Source organism: Haliotis rubra, unplaced genomic scaffold, assembly GCF_003918875.1.
Source record: "Haliotis rubra isolate DU_JTF1 unplaced genomic scaffold, ASM391887v1 Scf291, whole genome shotgun sequence".
NCBI classification, from domain to species: Eukaryota; Metazoa; Mollusca; class Gastropoda; order Lepetellida; family Haliotidae; genus Haliotis; species Haliotis rubra.
Genome location: NW_025766959.1, coordinates 966,046 through 984,437, shown reverse-complemented (window position 1 = coordinate 984,437; position 18,392 = coordinate 966,046). Strand labels below are relative to the sequence as shown.

The 18,392-nt window shown below is 44.3% G+C and overlaps 1 protein-coding gene across 1 annotated transcript; it reads right to left on the bottom strand.

Moving 5' to 3' along the window:
• Positions 1 to 593: 593 nt before the first annotated feature.
• Positions 594 to 16,666, bottom strand: LOC124281987 (serine--tRNA ligase, cytoplasmic-like). Its single transcript, XM_046717998.1, has 11 exons — positions 16,436 to 16,666; positions 14,077 to 14,147; positions 13,274 to 13,357; positions 12,778 to 12,936; positions 6,323 to 6,463; positions 5,172 to 5,327; positions 4,431 to 4,652; positions 4,061 to 4,190; positions 3,778 to 3,935; positions 2,256 to 2,385; positions 594 to 1,656 (listed from the first exon to the last, which is right to left on the bottom strand). The coding sequence occupies exons 1-11, from the start codon at positions 16,569 to 16,571 to the stop codon at positions 1,526 to 1,528; spliced, it is 1,518 nt and encodes a 505-aa protein (XP_046573954.1). The 5' UTR covers positions 16,572 to 16,666; the 3' UTR covers positions 594 to 1,525.
• Positions 16,667 to 18,392: the final 1,726 nt, after the last annotated feature.

Sequence of the window (18,392 nt, the reverse complement as noted above, 5' to 3'; positions counted from 1 at the left end):
GGCCACTTTCCGATACATATACATCTCTGAAGCCTTTTAGCCTTTTTCAGTACAGTGTTGATCAAATAAACAAATATATTTTCAGTAGGATTTTACTTATACTTAGACTTTTTTAGATTGGATAACTATTGATACGTAACTGTCAGACATTTTCTGATTGGACCTCTGAAACTATTTTAATTATAATACATATCATGTTTGTTTCATTTTCTTTTGTTCAACTGGATTGTTTTTTCTTTTTTCAAATTGATATTTTATTGCTGAAACCAAGTTACAAAGAAGGTACAAGGTTTAGTGCTGAAATGACCATGATTAAATACTTGTCAAATTTGATTCCACGATCAGCAGATCCTTGTATGCTTGGGATGTAACACCCACTGTTCACCATTTATTAGGATGTGAATGTTGTATAGCAGCACAGTCAGCAATGTTTCAGCTATATCAGGGCAGCCTGTTATTGAATCTTGACAAGCCAAATCAGTGACAGCAACAATAAGTAGCCAGTAGCCCATCGCACATGTTCACTTTCTGTCATCTGTTCTCCCACGGCCTGTTCTATCAGCTTACCATTAAAATGAGAACAATATGATGTGTTCAGTTTCATCTTTTTAATTGACATTTCACCTGCAATTCACATTTCTGCACTGTTTCATGTTACAGATGTATGAAGGTTACATTGCACAAACCAGCATGGTCAATGTAGTTACAGTGAGAGTTATTCATCGTGACAACATAATCAGTTACAACTACTTGTCAGTTCACTAATTCAAACTCTTTTACCATTTTAGTAGATTTCAGCACATACTGCTAGTGAAATATTTCTCAACTCAGGCTTAGATTCAAAGTGTTTGAGCATACTCTGCCTTATGATCTGTAACATACCCAAGTATGTTCAACATGTCCACCAGTGTAAGAACGCAACTTAAAAAAGAAATGAATTAAATATGCAATATTTGAAACTCATAAAAGGTTTTGATGTGTAGGAACAAAACAACCTTTTGTCATAACCGTAGGAGTCTTGATAAAACATTGATTTCTAATGTAAATTTCAAATATGTCATGATCGATACTTTCTCCAAAAGTAAACAACTCACTTTTCTATACAAATTGTAGAATAGATTGTCTCTACAAATTTAGCCATTCATGTACATTTTGAGGGAAAAGACCATGTAAGTTTCTTAACTAGTGCCTGATACATTGGTATTTCTACATAAATGTATTAAAAAATGTTACTCATTCTCAGTACTAAAGGATATCATTTGTGAAAAGTAAAATAAAATAAAATAAAAGACAAGCTTCATAGAATGACATCTTCCAAGGTTTAAAGACCTGTAGAGATTCAGATTCTAAAGGCTTCAATGATGAGAAAGCACTAAACAAAATAACACTAATAATTGTTCATTATGTTCACTTTAGGGATGAAAACATGTCAGCACTTGGTGTGAAATAAATAAATTGCAGTAAACAGCCTGCACATTTGTGTAAGGTCCCATTGTCTTGAGCATGTGTCATGCTTATCACAGGTCTATTTCTTGATGTCCATATTTTGTACACCTTCCTCTAAATTCTTCTTCTTGTCTTTGCTTTTTTTCTGTTTCTTATTCTCTTGTTCATCAATTGGGGCAGGTTTAACAAATGGTATTTTCTCTGCATATACTGAAATACAAAGCAGTACAATAAGAAACAAGAATTACAAAGTCTACATATACTGATTGTTTCATAACATGAGAAGAGAATTCTGAATTCTGATTATTAGTGATAATAATAAATGTTGAAAATGTAATATCTGTGACAATGTCAATCATACAGGTAAACAAGGGGAATTATTTACTTACTATGTAACTTTTGAATGATTCACGTATATAAGTCCAGGGCGTAGATTTTTTATGCTCTCTTAGCGCTAAGATAGTTGTAAGTGCCATACATTAACATTAACCTTACGACTATCTTAGCGCTAAGAGAGCATCGAAAATCTAGGCCCAGACTTTCAACTGCCAACATACACAAACTGATGCTAATACATGAATTGTTTCCATTAAGTAATACAACAGTTACAGTTAGTAACCATAACAACTTATGACAGGTCATTTCTAAAACCTACATAGCAGTTACTTAAACACAATGACACTACAGTTTCCAATCAGTTTGGGCAGTTGTCAAAAATTTACCTGCCATGGAATGTAACATACTGAGAAAAAATAGAAAAAAGACTAATGCAATCATTTCATGAAATCTGTTTCTCCATGTAACCTTACCCTCTGGCATAAATCGAGCCAGGACTTTGGGGACAAGAATTCCGTCTTCTGTCTGAAAGTTTTCTAGGATGGCACAAATGACTCTAGTTGTGGCACACATGGTAGCATTCAACATGTGTACATACTCCACCTGGAAAACCCAGCAAATACTCCTTAATATTACTCACATTAGTGTAGAAAGAATGTGCATAATAACATTTTGATAATTGGACATGTTCATTTTTAGAGATTCCCAAAGGATAACTGCAAGTTAAGGCAATATGATGTAACACTGCTTCGTTTCTGACATGTCTGAGAACAATATTACGTCACACATTATTGTTTCTGGTAGGGTTGACTTATCATGCATGTTTCTTCAAGTTTCTTTCTTAAAATAATGAGCAGGTTCAGGGGTGGAAATAACCCATTGCCGACGTCCCAGTCCAGTGTTTTTTATATGCTGGGCAAACAAATTTTTATATCATGCTGTACCGGTATCCACTTGACTTTCCAATGTTAATTATGTTGCTTATTTACAAAATCAACAAGAAAATCGGCCAGTATAGTGGAAAAATTATCAGGGCAAGTGATTTTACATGTGCCACTGTACCGGAGTACACTAGCAATTTTAAAATTATTTCCACCCCTGAGGTTTAACAAAGCATTTATCAGTTTCCTGTGACATCACAGCAAGTCAGTCCATTGTGGGAGGAAAGGTTCCCGGCATATGAAGGGACACAACTCTGTATAGCAAATTGTGGTACTCTTGACAACAGGGCCAACCATGCCCCTCAAAATAATGAGTAATATCTGGAATAACCCACTTCAGACTCGATATTACAGATTATCTGCTACACATCCCCTCTTCTCCCAGGGAATATACATTGTTTATTTTTTATCACCAAGCAAGTCCCAGCTACATGACATAAGTCTGTAAAAACATCACCTCTGACCCAGACAATCCAGTGATAAATCTTATATCCTAACAGCAGCATTCCATGCTTTTATGAGAGTCAGTTCACCAAACCTGGCTATTTGATGCATTAAGTCACCAATTCTAACAAGGAATCCATACAGGGATGTAAATGATGTCAGTCACTTGCCCTGGTTCATGGCCTATACCATTCCTTTGTGCAGGACAGATAATTCCTCAGATCTCATTAAACCTTCCCATGGTCCATGAGGAAAACAACCCCACATATGGAACATAAATTCTGCACAATTTGCTGTGTGTTGTGTTACTGAGCTGGACAGCTTCCATTGTTGGAAAACAAAAGCCAGAGTAAACATTATTTTACATTTGTGACAAGGACTGGCCAGCATCTGTTACTGACTGACTGACTGAGTTTGGTTTTACGCCGCTTTTAGCAATATTCCAGCAACATCCCGGCGGGGACACCAGAAATGGGCTTCACACATTGTGCCCATGTGGGGATTCGAACCCGGGTCTTCGGCGTGAGGAGCCAACGCTTTAACCATTAGGCTACCCCACCGCCCCATCTGTTACTGAAACACACTTGCAGTAATGACCTTCGTTCCTTACCTCCTGATTCATCTTCTTGGTCTGGCCAAATCTGATCTTGAGTCTCCTTGACTGGTAGTCTGTACAATTTGAACACGACACCAACTCTCTAAAGGCACCAGATCCTGGAAACCATGCCTCCAGATCCAGCTTTTTGGAGGCAGCATTGTTCAGTTCACCTAAGAATAAGAAATATATTCTCTTCATAAAAAATGTCTTTAGGAATTTCAGCTTGAGAAAAATGGCTAATTTCAGCAATGCACAAAATACTGCATGAAATTGTATGTTCTGATGTACATCCTACCTGAGACAATGTTCACCACTCGATAGGGAATGCCAAGCGATTGTGTGAAATTTTCAGCATTCTTAATCATTTCATCAAACATCTCCCAAGAATAGTTCTCTTTTGGTGAAGTCACAACAAACTGCTCTACCTGCAATGAAAAGATGTCAGAAAATATGAGAAAAACCTTTTAAGACTTACTGTTACGTAATTGTTTTAAAACAAGACAAGTCCATTTGTCTGACTGTTATGTTAGGAGTGCTACAAATTGCTCTTATCACATCATTAAGAACACAATACATGGATCAAGAATTCCCCTAAGACTTTAACAAAAAACAGATGACAATGTGTAGTTTTAATTTGGCAACTAAATGCAGCATGTTAATCCCACCTTTTCAAACTGATGCACCCTGAAGATTCCTCTTGAATCTCGGCCATGTGACCCGACCTCTTGGCGGAAGCATGTGGAGTACCCACAGTACTTCAGGGGCAGATTCTCAGTTGGGATCCACTCATCACGATGGAACGCGGCAATAGGTTGCTCCGAGGTTGCAATTAGATATTTCTCATCAATATCACTGTCATCTTGTTTCTCGCTGCTCTTGCCAATAACCTACATCAAGAAAATGTCTAGGTTTTACTGGCACAATCCAATGATGTACCGGTAATTTAAATTCAAGCAAAAGAGAATTTCATATTTCAAACCGTTGTTAAATATTGACATATATTTATGTTATATTTTAACCGCAAGAGTGTCACTGGCAACTGTATGAGGAACTCAAGAAACAGTAACCATGATTGTACTGGCTACATCTGGTCATGTGACTACAGCCATGCCTGTCCGGGGGACACTAGAAATGGACTTCACACATTGAACCCAAGCGGGGAATCGAATCCGGGACTTCGGCGTGACGAGTGGACGCTTTAACCACTAGGTTACCCTACCACCCCAGTTACGTCAATGACCAGGTGGATGAGTCAGACAAATATCAGACTGACTTAGCCAGGAGATATAAGTACTGCCACAGCATTGCACAACTTCTCCCACAGTCTGTTTATTTGTACTTGCGTTACCTCCTACTATCCCACCAGCTTGAGTGATCCTACCTACATGTACCAGGTAGACACTGACCTTGTAGAGCTCCTCATCGAACTGGGAGAGCTGAGCCACCTCCTGCATCACCTCCTTCCTCATGAAGAAGGGTGTGTACAGTGGAGTGTAGCCCTGAAGTTGCAACATCTGCATGGCATGGTTGATCAGGGCCTGCTCAAGAAAGACTAGGGGGCCCTGGAACATGGACAATTCATCACTACAACTACTTGTACACATTGCATGTATATGTAATATGTAATACATAGTTCATAATAGTAAAATATTGTGTAATATAATCTCTAATCTGTTACATATTATCTAATTTGACTCATGACGGAACAGAAAAGCTGTATTGTTATTTGATGCCAGGATGTCATGAAGTGATATGGTTTCATATTTCTTGATTCCTCCTTTATGTCATTCTCTTCCCACAGAGGTTACTCCTGTCATATCTTCCTACGTAACCTCTGTTCTAATACGGCCCTTTCATGGTGTGAGCGTTCAAGGCTCGTGATTGGAGGCAATCAGATTTAGTTGTGCAATCAGTGACGTTGTTTCAAAAGTGATCATTCGCAAGGCCTCGGTAATTTCCGTATGCTTCGAGAAAACTAAACTTCTTCCCCTTCGCGATGCGCAAACGTTTCTTCTAGACAGAACTCAGTCATGTTATGGCGGATCAGTGGCGTCTCCATTGCCCTCGTTGACAACGGACAAGCTAGCCATTAAACGTCTTGTGTGTAACATCAACACAAGTCCCCGGCAGATGGGGATATTTGTGGCCCCACATTTGCTTGTGTTAGTCAAGTTGAATCTAAGTCGATGTAACACGTGTTCTGATTGGATAGAAAGAAGGGAGATAATTCGCGTTGCGATCTTTTGCCGCTAGGGGATTTTACGAGAACCGGGAAATATGGCCATATTGGAACAGAGGTTCGTAGGAAGATATGACAATAACCTCTGTGGGAAGAGAATGCCTTTATGTTTACAGGGCTGGTTTCATTGTAAAGGGTTAGAACTAAACTCAAAAGTTTACTAACTAAGGTAAAAGTAAAATTCTCTTGTAATGCTAAAACAATGGTGACACTGGGAAATTTCACCAAGTCCACAGGAATTTGTATTTTCCCCAAGCTAGTGTTACGATGATCGTGGTGATGTTTATACAAAATCTTTATTAGAAATGATTCCTTCACCTTGAGGTAGTATCCTCGCCCACCAGCTGTGACAGTCCCTCTCTCAGTATCGACACCGTCCACCATCACCACCAGATCAATGTGGGAATACTTCTTCGTCACTTCTGTTTCACCAAATGTACGCTCAATTCCGTTCTCAGCCTGTGCACATAATTAAGGTAATATTTTGTAAAAGAACTGAAAGAACAGTTGTAACGTTGGCCGTTTGTGTAACTCAGTCAAGGAAAACAGATCTTGCACAATTGTACCCACTTAATGTGTATATATTCTTCCGATACTCAAATCAAGTAATCTCGTTCTGTCATTGCAAACTTTCCCTCCAATCCATGAAGCATTTTTGTAGAAGTGTCAAACACAATGTATATCGTTCTAAAAATTTAACCAAACCTGAAGAGGTTTTCAATTCTTTGAAGAGAGTCGTCCTTGGGGTACATATTATGCATTTTCCGGCTGAAAATGTCCTGTGACAGTTGTATCAATGTCTTTTAAAAAAAATATTGTACAATAAATAAAATCTTTTTATTTATTATACGGCCCCCACCTCGTGGAGTTACCTCCTGTTTCGCATGCGCACCAACTGGGTAAGCACCTAGGCCCGTGATCATCATTCCTTCTGCTGAATAAATCAGTGAACAGAATTGCGGGAGGCGGAGGCCCTACCCATGGATCTACTCTCTTCAAAGAATTGAAAACCTCTTCAGGTTTGGTTAATTCTTTTTCATAGAGATCGTCCTTGGGGTACATATTATGCATAAACACAGACTCCCAAAGACCGGAGGCCAGGGAGGAGGGAATTCTGTCAAAGCACACACAAATAGCGATCGTTAAGATTAATGTAACAGACGCCATAATCACTCACCTGTCACATGTCCCGGTTTGCGCTTCCGCGAGAGGCATTATGGGAGGGTAACCGACAGGGAGGAAATGTACTCATAGACAACCTCGCAGGTTAGCATAAGAATTCGCACATGGTGCGAATGTAAACAAACCCCACCCACCTTGTGTCAATTAGAGAGCACCGTAGGGGGGAAAAACCGCTCACGACCGACCATAGTCTCCGTAGAGGATCGAAAGGAGGTTATACACCCAACAGCGGACATGTCAATAAAACACAATATTGAACAGCAGCGTCAACAAAACCAATGAACCAAGACTCACTCGGTCAGGGTGGCAGGACACTGTCCACTGGAGAGAACAGAACGGCCAAAGCTCGCATGATTACGTGAATGTGTATCGAGCTGATAGTGCCGGATAAAAGTGCTAGGCCGGCTCCAAATAGCGGCAGAGCATATCTCTTCAATGGGCAGTGCCGATGCAAAAGCTTTTGACGTGGCTACTGCCCTGACCGAGTGAGCCTTCAACCCCTCAGGGGGAGGCTTGCCCTTAGCCTGATAAGCAGCACAAATGACCGAGACAAGCCAGCGAGACAGGGTCTGTTTGCTCGCCGGCACCCCAGCCTTCCCGCCACCGTAACAGCAGAACAGATGGGTACCCGTACGGATCCCTCGTGTTCGTTTGATATAGACCTTGAGAGTCTTACGGACATCCAACGGGTGAGTGCTCGTAGGAGAGGTCCCCGATGTGGAAGGCTGGGTAAGAGTAGGAAGTTCGATAGGAGGTGTCACATGGAAAGCGTGATCGACCTTCGGGCGGTAAGTATCCGGGAGGCCAATACTGACACGATCAGTGTGGAACACAGTCAGCGCCGGGTCGGACGACATAGCATGTAAGTCGCCAACCCTACGCCCAGATGTTACCGCCACCAGAAAAACAGCCTTCCAGGTTAACAACTGAATGGAAATAGCCGATAGACGTGAGAACGTAGGACCGGACAGCCAATCGAGCACAATTGACAAATCCCAAGGTGGGCTGGTTCACCTGACAGCAGGTCGAACCCGATCCGCCAGCTAAAAGCGCTATGACGAGGGTGCTGCCCCAGAAGAGCACCATCGACAGGGGTGTGAAAAGTGGAAATAGCGGTGGAGTAGCCACGAATGGTCGAAGCCGCCAGGCCTTCTTCCAAACGAGCTTGCAAAAACTCCAATAATCGGACTAAATCCGCAGAAAAGGGATCTGCAATCCCCCTATCTGAACACCAGCGCGCATAGCGGGACCACCTATCCTCGTACTCGAACGCTTTGTCAAAACCCGCCTCAAGCCCAGAATTGTGTCTGCAACTGCTGCAGGAATTACGCGTGCTTCGAGGCTAGACCTGACAGAGGCCAAGCCACCCACTGAATCCTTGGATTGGGGTGTGGCGCGCCGTTCTGAGTGAGAATGTCCGGTCGCAAAGGTAATAGAACAGGAGGCTGAGCCAGAACCCTGAGAATTACCGAAACCAGCTCTGTGACGGCCAAAGCGGTGCCAGTAGCACAAGCAGCTGAGCTGGCTGGGTGGACAGCTGGGAGAGGGTACGGGGAACGCCCAGAGCACTTTGCCCGTCCAATCCAGCAGGAAGGCCGGGTCCGGTATTCGAGAGCAGAACACGGGTGTCTGATTCATCCCACTGGATGCAAACAGATCCACCTGGAACGACCGTACAACTGGGAGATAACTCCGAATATCTGCCGGTCGAGCATCCACTCGTGCGGGGCCAGGATCCGGCGAGAGAGCGCCTGCTCGCACGTTCTCCAGCCCCGGGAGATAAACAGGAAGTACCTGACAATCGCACTGGTCGCACCAGAGGAGAAAGTCCCATGTCTCCCGGAGGAGCTCTCACACCGTGCCGCCTTGCTTCAGGATGTACGACATGGCCGTCTGGTTGTCCAACTGAAGACGAACCACCTGGCCCTGGACATGCTCGAAGCCGAAAACCAACCGCACAGCCCTCAGTTCCAACACGTTGATGTGAAGGTGGGCTTCGGCTTCGGACCAGAGTCCGGACAGACTGCCCAGAACACCCCCCCAGCCCGTGAGGGACGCATCGGTCTGAACTGTAAGAGCTGGCGTCGGGATTTCCAAGGGAACCCCCTTGGAGAGATTCCCGACATTGGTCCACCACTGAAGGTGAGGAGACAACCACCCGGGGACTGTGAGACTCCGCTCCAGGTCCTCCGAGTGAGCCCACAGACTCGCCAAAGCTTGCTGTATAGGGCGCATCCTCAACCGCGCCCGCCACACTACAGAGATAGTCGCCGCCATATGGCCCAGTAGACGGAGCCAAGTCCGTGCTGGTGCCTGGGGCTGGGAGAGGAACGAAGACACCATCTCCCGTACTCTTGTGACCCGGTCGGGCGACAAGGAAACAAGATCCTTGTGAGTTTGGAACCACGCCCCGAGAAAAACCAAGTCCTGGGTGGGTACCAGGTCAGATTTCTTGAGGTTGATGATCCACCCCAGTCGAACTAGAATGTCTATCACCTTGTGAGTAGGATCTAGGCTCGCTTGGCTGTGTTAGTGCACCGAGCAACCAGTCGTCGAGGTAAGGGTAAAAACGCCTTCCTTGCGAACGAGCGAGGGTAGCCGGCACTAACATGAGCTTGGTGAACACCCGGGGGGCAGTGGATATGCCGAAGGGGAGCACCGTGAATTGGTAATGCATCCCGTCGTAAGAGAACCGAAGGTACTGCTTGAACGATGGATGTATGGGCACATGCAGAGGTCCTTGAGGTCGATTGACGTGAGCCAATCGCCGGGCTGAACAGAGGAGATCACCGAGCGCAGTGTCTCCATCTTGAAGGATGGAACTTCTAGCATGCGATTCAACCCCTTGAGGTTGAGAATGGGACGGAACCCGCCGTCTTTCTTCGGAACGAGGAAGTACGTGGAGTAAAATCCCGCCTGTTCCTCGCCCGGTGGTATGCGCTCTATAGCGGACTTGTCCAGCAAAGCCTGGACTTGGTTGCGCAGTATGTCCGCCCGTACCTGACATGACGGCACCGGAGTGCGGCGTATGCCGGTGAAGTCTGGCGGACCTCGCTTCCACAGTGGTAGATGGCCGACACTGACGGTGGACAGCACCAAAGTGTTGCTTGTAGCCTTCTCCCACTCCGGCAGGAATAGAGAGAGGCGGCCTCCCACTGGGACGTTGGGTAAGAGTGCGTGAGTGGTCCCGAGTAGCGGAGCTGACTGGGATTGACACACGTCTACAGCCTGATGGGTTAACGGGAGGTCGGGGCAGACCTCCCGCGCCCGCGAAAAGGCTGGGAGCCAGTCGAAGAGGACTGCTCCTTGCCCTTACCCTTGGCGTGATGGCTCCTCCGCCTACCCCTGCCGAGCGGCCGAAGCCAGCCAGCAGACTCGGGTGTAGGCTGCACCCCAGAGGAGGAAGCCGGAACGGGAGCGCGGGGGTGAGAAGACCGCGGTTGCTCCAACAAGGCCTTGGAGTCCTTGAAGGAGGTAGCTGCAGCGGCAACCTCCCGGATGACCTGCTGGGCCCCAGGAAACAACGTCGCTCCCAGACGGTAGGGGAGGGCCAGCAAGGTCTGCTGTGTAGCTGACATAGACAGCCACAGCTTGCGCATCCCCATGACTGCGCACATCACCGTCGACGCGGCCGACCGCAAGGAGTCGCTCGCGAGGTGGGCCTGCACTTTGGAAAGTTGACGGAGGAGAACAACATGCTGAGAAACGTCTCCAGCGGGCTCCTCCGCCTCCAGGGCCGACCTCTGAATCGAGGAGAGGTAGGCCTCGTGGACCACCACCCGCACCTGCTGCATAGCGTTCCCGTAAACCTCCTCAAGCATGCTGCGTGAGGGCCTACCAGGGCAAAGGTGGCGCCAAACGCCCTTGCCTGGCAGCCGGAGCTGCTCCGAGGAAGCCTGGGCAAGCAACACACATTCTGGACGGCACGAATGAACAGGAATCTTCCCCAAGCTGGTACCTCCTGACAAGCTCTGGCAAGTCAAAGCCGGGCGTGACCCAGCCAAGAGGGATCCACTGGCCCTGCACCAGCGGCAGAATGTGGAGCAGCGAATCCCTAGGGGCAAACGCTCTCGCCTGGTAAGCAACTCAGTCAAATCCGGCGGCTGGGGCACAGCGGCCTGGGGAATGCTCGCAATGCGCGTTGCGGACTTCCCTCAGAGCCATCGAGAAACTGAAGGCACCCTCCGGCTCCTCGACCTCCCCAATGTCCATGGACTCGTCGCCCCAGCCCGAGCCCGAGGCTGGATCTCCTCACGAAGAGGACCCGAACCCGACCCGGTGGGCGGCCTAGCACCAGACACAGAGGGAAGGGAAGAACCGGAGCAGCCCTGCTTTAGTGCCCGACACCACGCCCGAACTCCGGTCCCGAGACGCAGGAAGAAGACCAGGCAAAACTGGCTCCTCCGCTCTCATGGGGCGGGACGGCGCAGGGACCGGAACCCAAGGAATCCTCAACGGACCCTGCGCCAACTCCGAGAGGGGGACTGGGAGCGAAGCCTCCCCCTCCGGGGCAGCCGAGGCGTCGGACCCGAAGCCAGAGGCAACGGATCAACAGATGCCTCCAGGCCGAGGGATCGAGCCAGGCTCGGCGATCCCACCCCCAGACTCTCCGTCCCCTGCTCCGAGTGGGCGAGGAACTCCTGTCGGAGACCTCCAACCGACTCGTGAACAAGGGACTTCACCGAGTCCATGTGGTGCTGGAATAATTGCGTGATTAGAGACATGTCGAAACCGCTAGGAGCAGTTGAAGGCGACTGACTGCGCGATTTAGCCTTTTTGCCTTTACTTTTTGGCTTTTTAGCTTTAGACAGGGGGACCTGGGTCAGTTCCCCTCCCGCCTCTCGCATTTCCCGATAGAAGAGAAAGTCTGCAGCCCGCCTCTTCTGGGTGCGGGGGGAGAAGCCCATACATATCTCGCACGTGTCAGGGTTATGGCCGCCTTTTTCAAGGCACACTAGACACTTATCATGACGGTCTGCACGGGGAATACTTTGCCCGCAGACAGTACAACCGGAAAACGCCTGAAGCAAACACGCAAGCATGTAGCTATAATAGTTGGTTAAAACGCAATATGACAACCACGTGGCATGCTAAACTTCCCGCCATGGAATAGCAACACGTGCGTAAACCACGGGAAAGTTAGCGTAAAATAATGAATACAAAGTCACAATTATGAGACAACCGACCGCAAAGCTTTACTGTTCCTTTCAAGGACAAAATAAAGACCATACATACAGGTGGTGGCGTCCCAGACATCATTCTCTTAACTTCAAAAGAGTTCAGCTCTGCACGACACATCCGTACACGGCAGTGACAGCAGAAGGAATGATGATACGGGCCTAGGTGCTTACCCAGTTGGTACGCATGCTCAACGGGAGTTAACTCCACGAGGTTGGGGCCGTATAATAAATAAAAAGATTTTTATTTATTGTACAATATTTTTTAAAAAAAACATTGATACAACTGTCACAGGACATTTTCAGCCCGGAAAATGCATAATATGTACCCCAAGGACGATCTCTATGAAAAAGAACTATCAAGTTTGAAACACAAAGGAAATAATCAGAATAAAGATGACGTAAAAAACTGACCTCATCATTGCTGACAATGCAGCTTTCGTGAATCAAATTGCCAATATCCTTGAGACATTCATTCCGCAAGGTTTCCTCTGTAGCCAGATCAGAATCATTCTTCTTCATGGCTTCATCGATCTCGACTCGTACTTTCTTGATCTGGTTCACTGTCAAACCCTGTGATCAATGTAAAATTACAGTATTCCCAAGTGTTTTCAGTGAACCTGGTCTTTACCAGGTAGTTATCCTGTTTATTCATAGGAAAGTACTTAGTTCTGGTTTCAGCACAACACAAGCAATTTGGAGTCCTGAAGACAGGCTGATGATGAGTCTGTTAAATGGGTAGAAAGTCAAGCTAATCACACTTAAAATAATTAAGGTAGAAAACAAATGATTTAAATCTACTCAAAATGGTTTAGACAAGTTTGGGTTAGCACTTGTTGTAGAATCAAATGTTTTCAGCATAGACTGCTGAGACAGTTCTTTGCGACAAAGAATGCAGAGGGATGCCTACTGCTAGCTGATCTTGTGTAATACTATCCATGTTGTCCAGGACTTCTGAAGGAACTGCTGAATCATCACCCACTGCTTCCTTTTTCTGTGAAGTAAGATTGACATACATCACCAGTGTAATCATTGTGTTTCCTGGATATCTTGTCATATTGCCATATTGAAAAGGTAAAGCTATAAGAATGCTAAGTACTAATCATCTGAATAAATGAAAAAAGTATAGACATGCAGAAATGCAGATATCCATGACGTCTAATAATTATCAAGATCATATGGTTTAGATAATGTCAGACATTACTCACAAAAGGACATATATCAACGTGATGGGTAGTAGACTTGAAGAGTACTATGGAAATCACACCAGAGACATAGACATGAAACTATTTTATGCATGGAATTACTCTTCTGCAGGAAAGTGCACATTCTGATACATTTTGGGGTATAGTCCCATCTGGGATTCAAACCACACACTCAAGAATGTGCCACATAATCGCCAGCACACAAGTAAGTGATGTAACCCACTCTGACTCCTGAATCAAGCCTCCTTTGCTTGTCATTCAAACATGATGTAAGCCATGATAGGCTGATCATGGACTGTGAGTTAGTTGTTAGTTAATTAGTTATCCCTATATATTATGATTATCATCATGTGTCAATAAACAAGCATTGGTTGGCAGCATGAATAAATATCAAAGTTGTTAGGAATGATGAAACAGCTGTTGGATATTTATAGCAGTTTGCCCACTAACTATACCTGCTAACTTATTCTGTCACATACCCATGATAACATACATACAATATACCAACCTTCATTTTTTCTCCAATAACTTTGCTACACATGTTCTTGAGCTTGTTCAGCAAATCTGCTCGAAACCTCACTTAAAGAAAAGAAGTATACAATCAATAATAAGATTTAGACTATTGCAGACAGCAAATCCAAAAGTAATCTTATGTTTGATCTTATTTTCATTCAATATGTTTTTCAGTTTGTTGTTTAACGTCGCACTCAGCAATATTCCAGCTATACGTCCACGGTCTGTAAATAATCAATTCTGGACCAAACAATCCAGTGATCAAAAGCATGAGCATAGATCTACACAATTAGGATACAAGTATGTGTCAACCAAGTCAGTGAGCCTGACCACCCGATCGTGTTAGTCACCTTTTATGACAAACATGGGCTGCTGAAGACCAATTCTAACCTGGATCTTCACAGGTATTATGTTTCTCAGAAGTGCAACAGGCACTGGTTAAAGTGTTTGCTCACCACATCGAAGAACCAGGTTTCGATTCCCCACATGTATTGATGGATGAAGCCCATTTTTTGTGTGTTCCCCACCGTGATATTGCTGGAATATTGCTAAAAGCGGTGTAAAATTCACTCACTCACTCAGAAATGCAACAGTAAACTGATGAGTTAAGATTTATTCATTATAATGAACATATAATAAAACATTCGTAATTGCAGAATACATAAAAAAAAGAATGATCAGCTGTATACCATTATATATCAGGATCCTAAAATAGTAATAAAAACCATAGGACAAATTACAAACTTCGCCTCAGTGTACGAACACACCATATTCATTCAAACCTAAGGAGGGGCAAGATGTCTTAGGTGAGGTGAGGTGAGGTGAGGTGAGTTTAACATCGTGCTGAGAATATTTTGGCTCATATGCGGCGTGCATGCGTGTGTATGTGCGGCTGCTTCCTAGCCCAGACTGGCGCTGGTTTTATAGTGCTAGCCCACTGGAGACTGCCGCGAGTGAAGCATGAATACCCCACTCAGTTTTATAGTGCTAGCCCACCAGTCCTTGATACCATGCCGCACTCATATTTTAATACCCCACTCCAGACACATTATACTCACTCCAAGCCGACCAGTCCTTGTTGTACCCATTAATGCCGAGCGCCAGACCGGGACCAACAAGTACCATATTTTAACGTCTTTTGGTATGACGCGGTTGGGGATCGAACCTATTTCAATGGAAAACAACATGATACGATGAAAGAAGACATAACCTTTTCGTAATTGCTAGATATTCAGCTTTATAAAGCATTACAACATCTCAAATGAAATGAGTTACTGATTTTACCTGCCATACCGCGACTTTATTGGAAAATTAAGCGGTGTCGGTGTCCGAGGCCACCATGTTTGTCCTTCACCTTCAATAGACTTCAGCACCAGCGACGAGCTACTCTCTGATTGGTTAAAAATAAAATACCACTATTATTTTTATTTCAGGTAAATGTGATATTTAGGAAATAAAGTTAGATCCTCGTGCTTTGAATTATAATAGTTAAGGGCAAAACTATACTTTATTACAAGACACATTGGGGGTAGAAGCCGAACTTTATTTCCTAAATAGAGTAGCTTGTCGATTAGTCTTGAGTCTATTGAAGGTGAAGGACAAACATGGTGGCCTCGATCACTGATACCGCTAATTTCCAATAAAGTCGTATGGCAGGTAAAATCAGTAACTCAAAAATGAAAAGTTGTCTTTTCCTCGAGTTCCAAGCAAAGTTACTCGGTCAATAGTGCACCGATTTTGACAATTTTGGATTTAATCGAAAGGGAATTCATCTGGCTTTATTTCAGTAAGAATCCCGGCTGTGTTTTCACAATGTCCCACCCAGATTTCGCCCCCGAGAGGGGGTGTTTGACAAGTTTGTGTGCGTTACATCCCTTTTCCTTCTTTATATGACTATGGATATCAGTGTACGCTTGTAGGACCCAGGACGTATTATTATTTTCAGCAATAAAGCCCCTGTGGAACCCGCAACCTTCCGCTCTCTCTGGGCCGACGCTCTAACCACTACACCATGGAGGCAGTCAGATGTCTTAGGAGTGAGTGAGTTTAGTTTTACGCCGATTTTAGGAATATTCCATCTATATCACGGCGGGGGACACCAGCGAAATGGGCTTCACATATTGTACCCATGTGGGGAATCGAACCCGGGTCTTCGGCGTGACGAATGAACGCTTTAACCACTACGCTACCCCACCGCCCCGATGTCTTAGGAATTAGTTAAGCATGATATAAGAGTAGTAACAGACACTACACATTATCTTGCACATGATTACAATATGAATGACGACATCACCTGTCACATACTAGTAGTCTAAACTTGGCCTCAACAGGCAGATGTCAACTCCCAAACTTACGTTTCCGCCAAGCTGTGTCGTGGTCGACTACCTTGTCCACTAACGTAACATCCTTAAATCTTTTTGCCTGATTCTCCTTGATTTTAGCAGGGTCTCCGCCCTTGTCGCCACGGAAGAGCTCAATATCTAACACCATGTTGACAAATTAAATAAGACTTCACGCAACAATCCGCCTGTGTGCCTTCCTTGCCGGTTTGCGTTCTCAATATTCCCAACGTGGACCACTACGCATGCGCATTTATGTTGTCGGCTTGAGGGAGGTTTGATTATTGAATTTGTTTTGAATGTGAACGAGAATTCAAAACGAGACATATATAAATTGGAACGTAGAAACAAATAATTACATACATTGAGATTTTTTTAACATATGATCTTTTAAATTCTAATCACTTTGACTTTCTTTTACTAACACATGTCGATAGTACAATACATTCTCCATGTTGACATTTTCTTGCATCAGCCAGATGTAAGCTGGGCCCCGTCTCGCATATCGCAATATACGTTAGCGCGCGCAAAGGGAGCCGGGAACCAGCCCACAGCCAGATGTAGCCTTGCTGAAGGCCCTTATGGGGAACGATAATCATGTTTTATTGCGATTTTATTGTTTTATTTGTCCGGGAAGGTGTAGGCACGTGTACATGAAGCACGATATCAGAGAAAAAAATTTCACAGAAAATAATGGTCTCTTCTTAATGTGTTCGTGGCAGAATGTTCAGTTAGTTTGAAGAATACATACATACATACATACATACATACATACATACATACATATCGTCTAATATTGAGTTTCTTAATTAGTTTCTCTGAGTTAATTTTAATAACTAAACTAGTTTGTATGAACATGTATGCTGATAGTACCCGATGGCGTGGAACGAAGACATGTTTGTAAGGACTACAACGATTCGTACTCACCGAAAATTGCAAATTCGTACCTTCAGCATTAATATACATTATTTGGCTGACTCAAAGAAACAAAACTTCTGCAACAATGTCTTAACTTTATTCCTGTTCATCAATGTTTTGTGGAAGTACGTACAAGACCAGAGACCATTTTCCGGTATATGGTCTCTGACAAGACTGATTTTCAGGAATTTAAAGAACCACTAAACTTTGTTTTTGTTACTCTTTTAACCATTACATATGAAAGATTTGTGGTTAGTCTTATGCGGAACACCAAATTTATTCTTTAAAAAACTTGTGGTTAATTAATACCGAGCGATTAAAAGTGGCCAAAAGTCGCCTGCTTCCCTCTCGCCCGCCAACGAAACCACAGACAGGTTACGTAACTCTGTCACCAGAGCACTGCAGTGACGTCAGATGAGGAACGATTTTCAGTTAGTTGTATAGAAAATGTGTAGCACGCTCATCATTTTGATGATTTCTCGACATCAACGACGACATGCCGAATCGTTGCTTTGTCGTCAATTGCTCCTAGGGTCGGGCGATGGTGTCCCCATGCACAGATTTCCACAGGACCCCGCAGTTCGTGCTAAATGGGTTATGTTTGTGAGTGCGAAGCGAGCGTTGTGGAAGCCTGAAACGATATCTTACTTGTGTTCAGATCGCTTCACGGAAGTTAAAGAATCAAAACTACTTTACTAGTTGTAGTAAAATATGCATATGATTGATGACCATAAAGATTTTCTATGACACAACTTGTAACATAACGATTTCTTCCTCGGAAGTGAGGTTGTGGTCGAAGTAACAATAATATTGTAAGTAGTATTATATTGACACCCCACCTCTCGCTGCCACGAGAGAAAAATTTTATGATATACGCTATATAGTCATGCAAAATCCTATTGGCCATCAATAAAATACATATTTTACTACCAGTAGAAAGTAGTTTTGATTTTGTAACTCGGTGAAAACAAAACCTAAATACCATTTATCCTCCCTCAGACTGGCGGATGTTCCTGACCGACAGCCGCCATTTTTAAAAATAAAAAAATCTGTT

What these genes read in the sequence shown, in the direction of transcription:
- LOC124281987 (XM_046717998.1), bottom strand. Translation starts at nt 16,571, where the DNA reads ATGGTGTTAGATATTGAGCTCTTCCGTGGCGACAAGGGCGGAGACCCT. An exon ending in AGTGGTGAACATTGTCTCAG is followed by an intron (nt 3,936 to 4,060) that starts GTAGGATGTACA and finishes TCTTATTCTTAG; the next exon opens with GTGAACTGAACAATGCTGCC. An exon ending in CCAAGAAGATGAATCAGGAG is followed by an intron (nt 2,386 to 3,777) that starts GTAAGGAACGAA and finishes TGGGTTTTCCAG; the next exon opens with GTGGAGTATGTACACATGTT.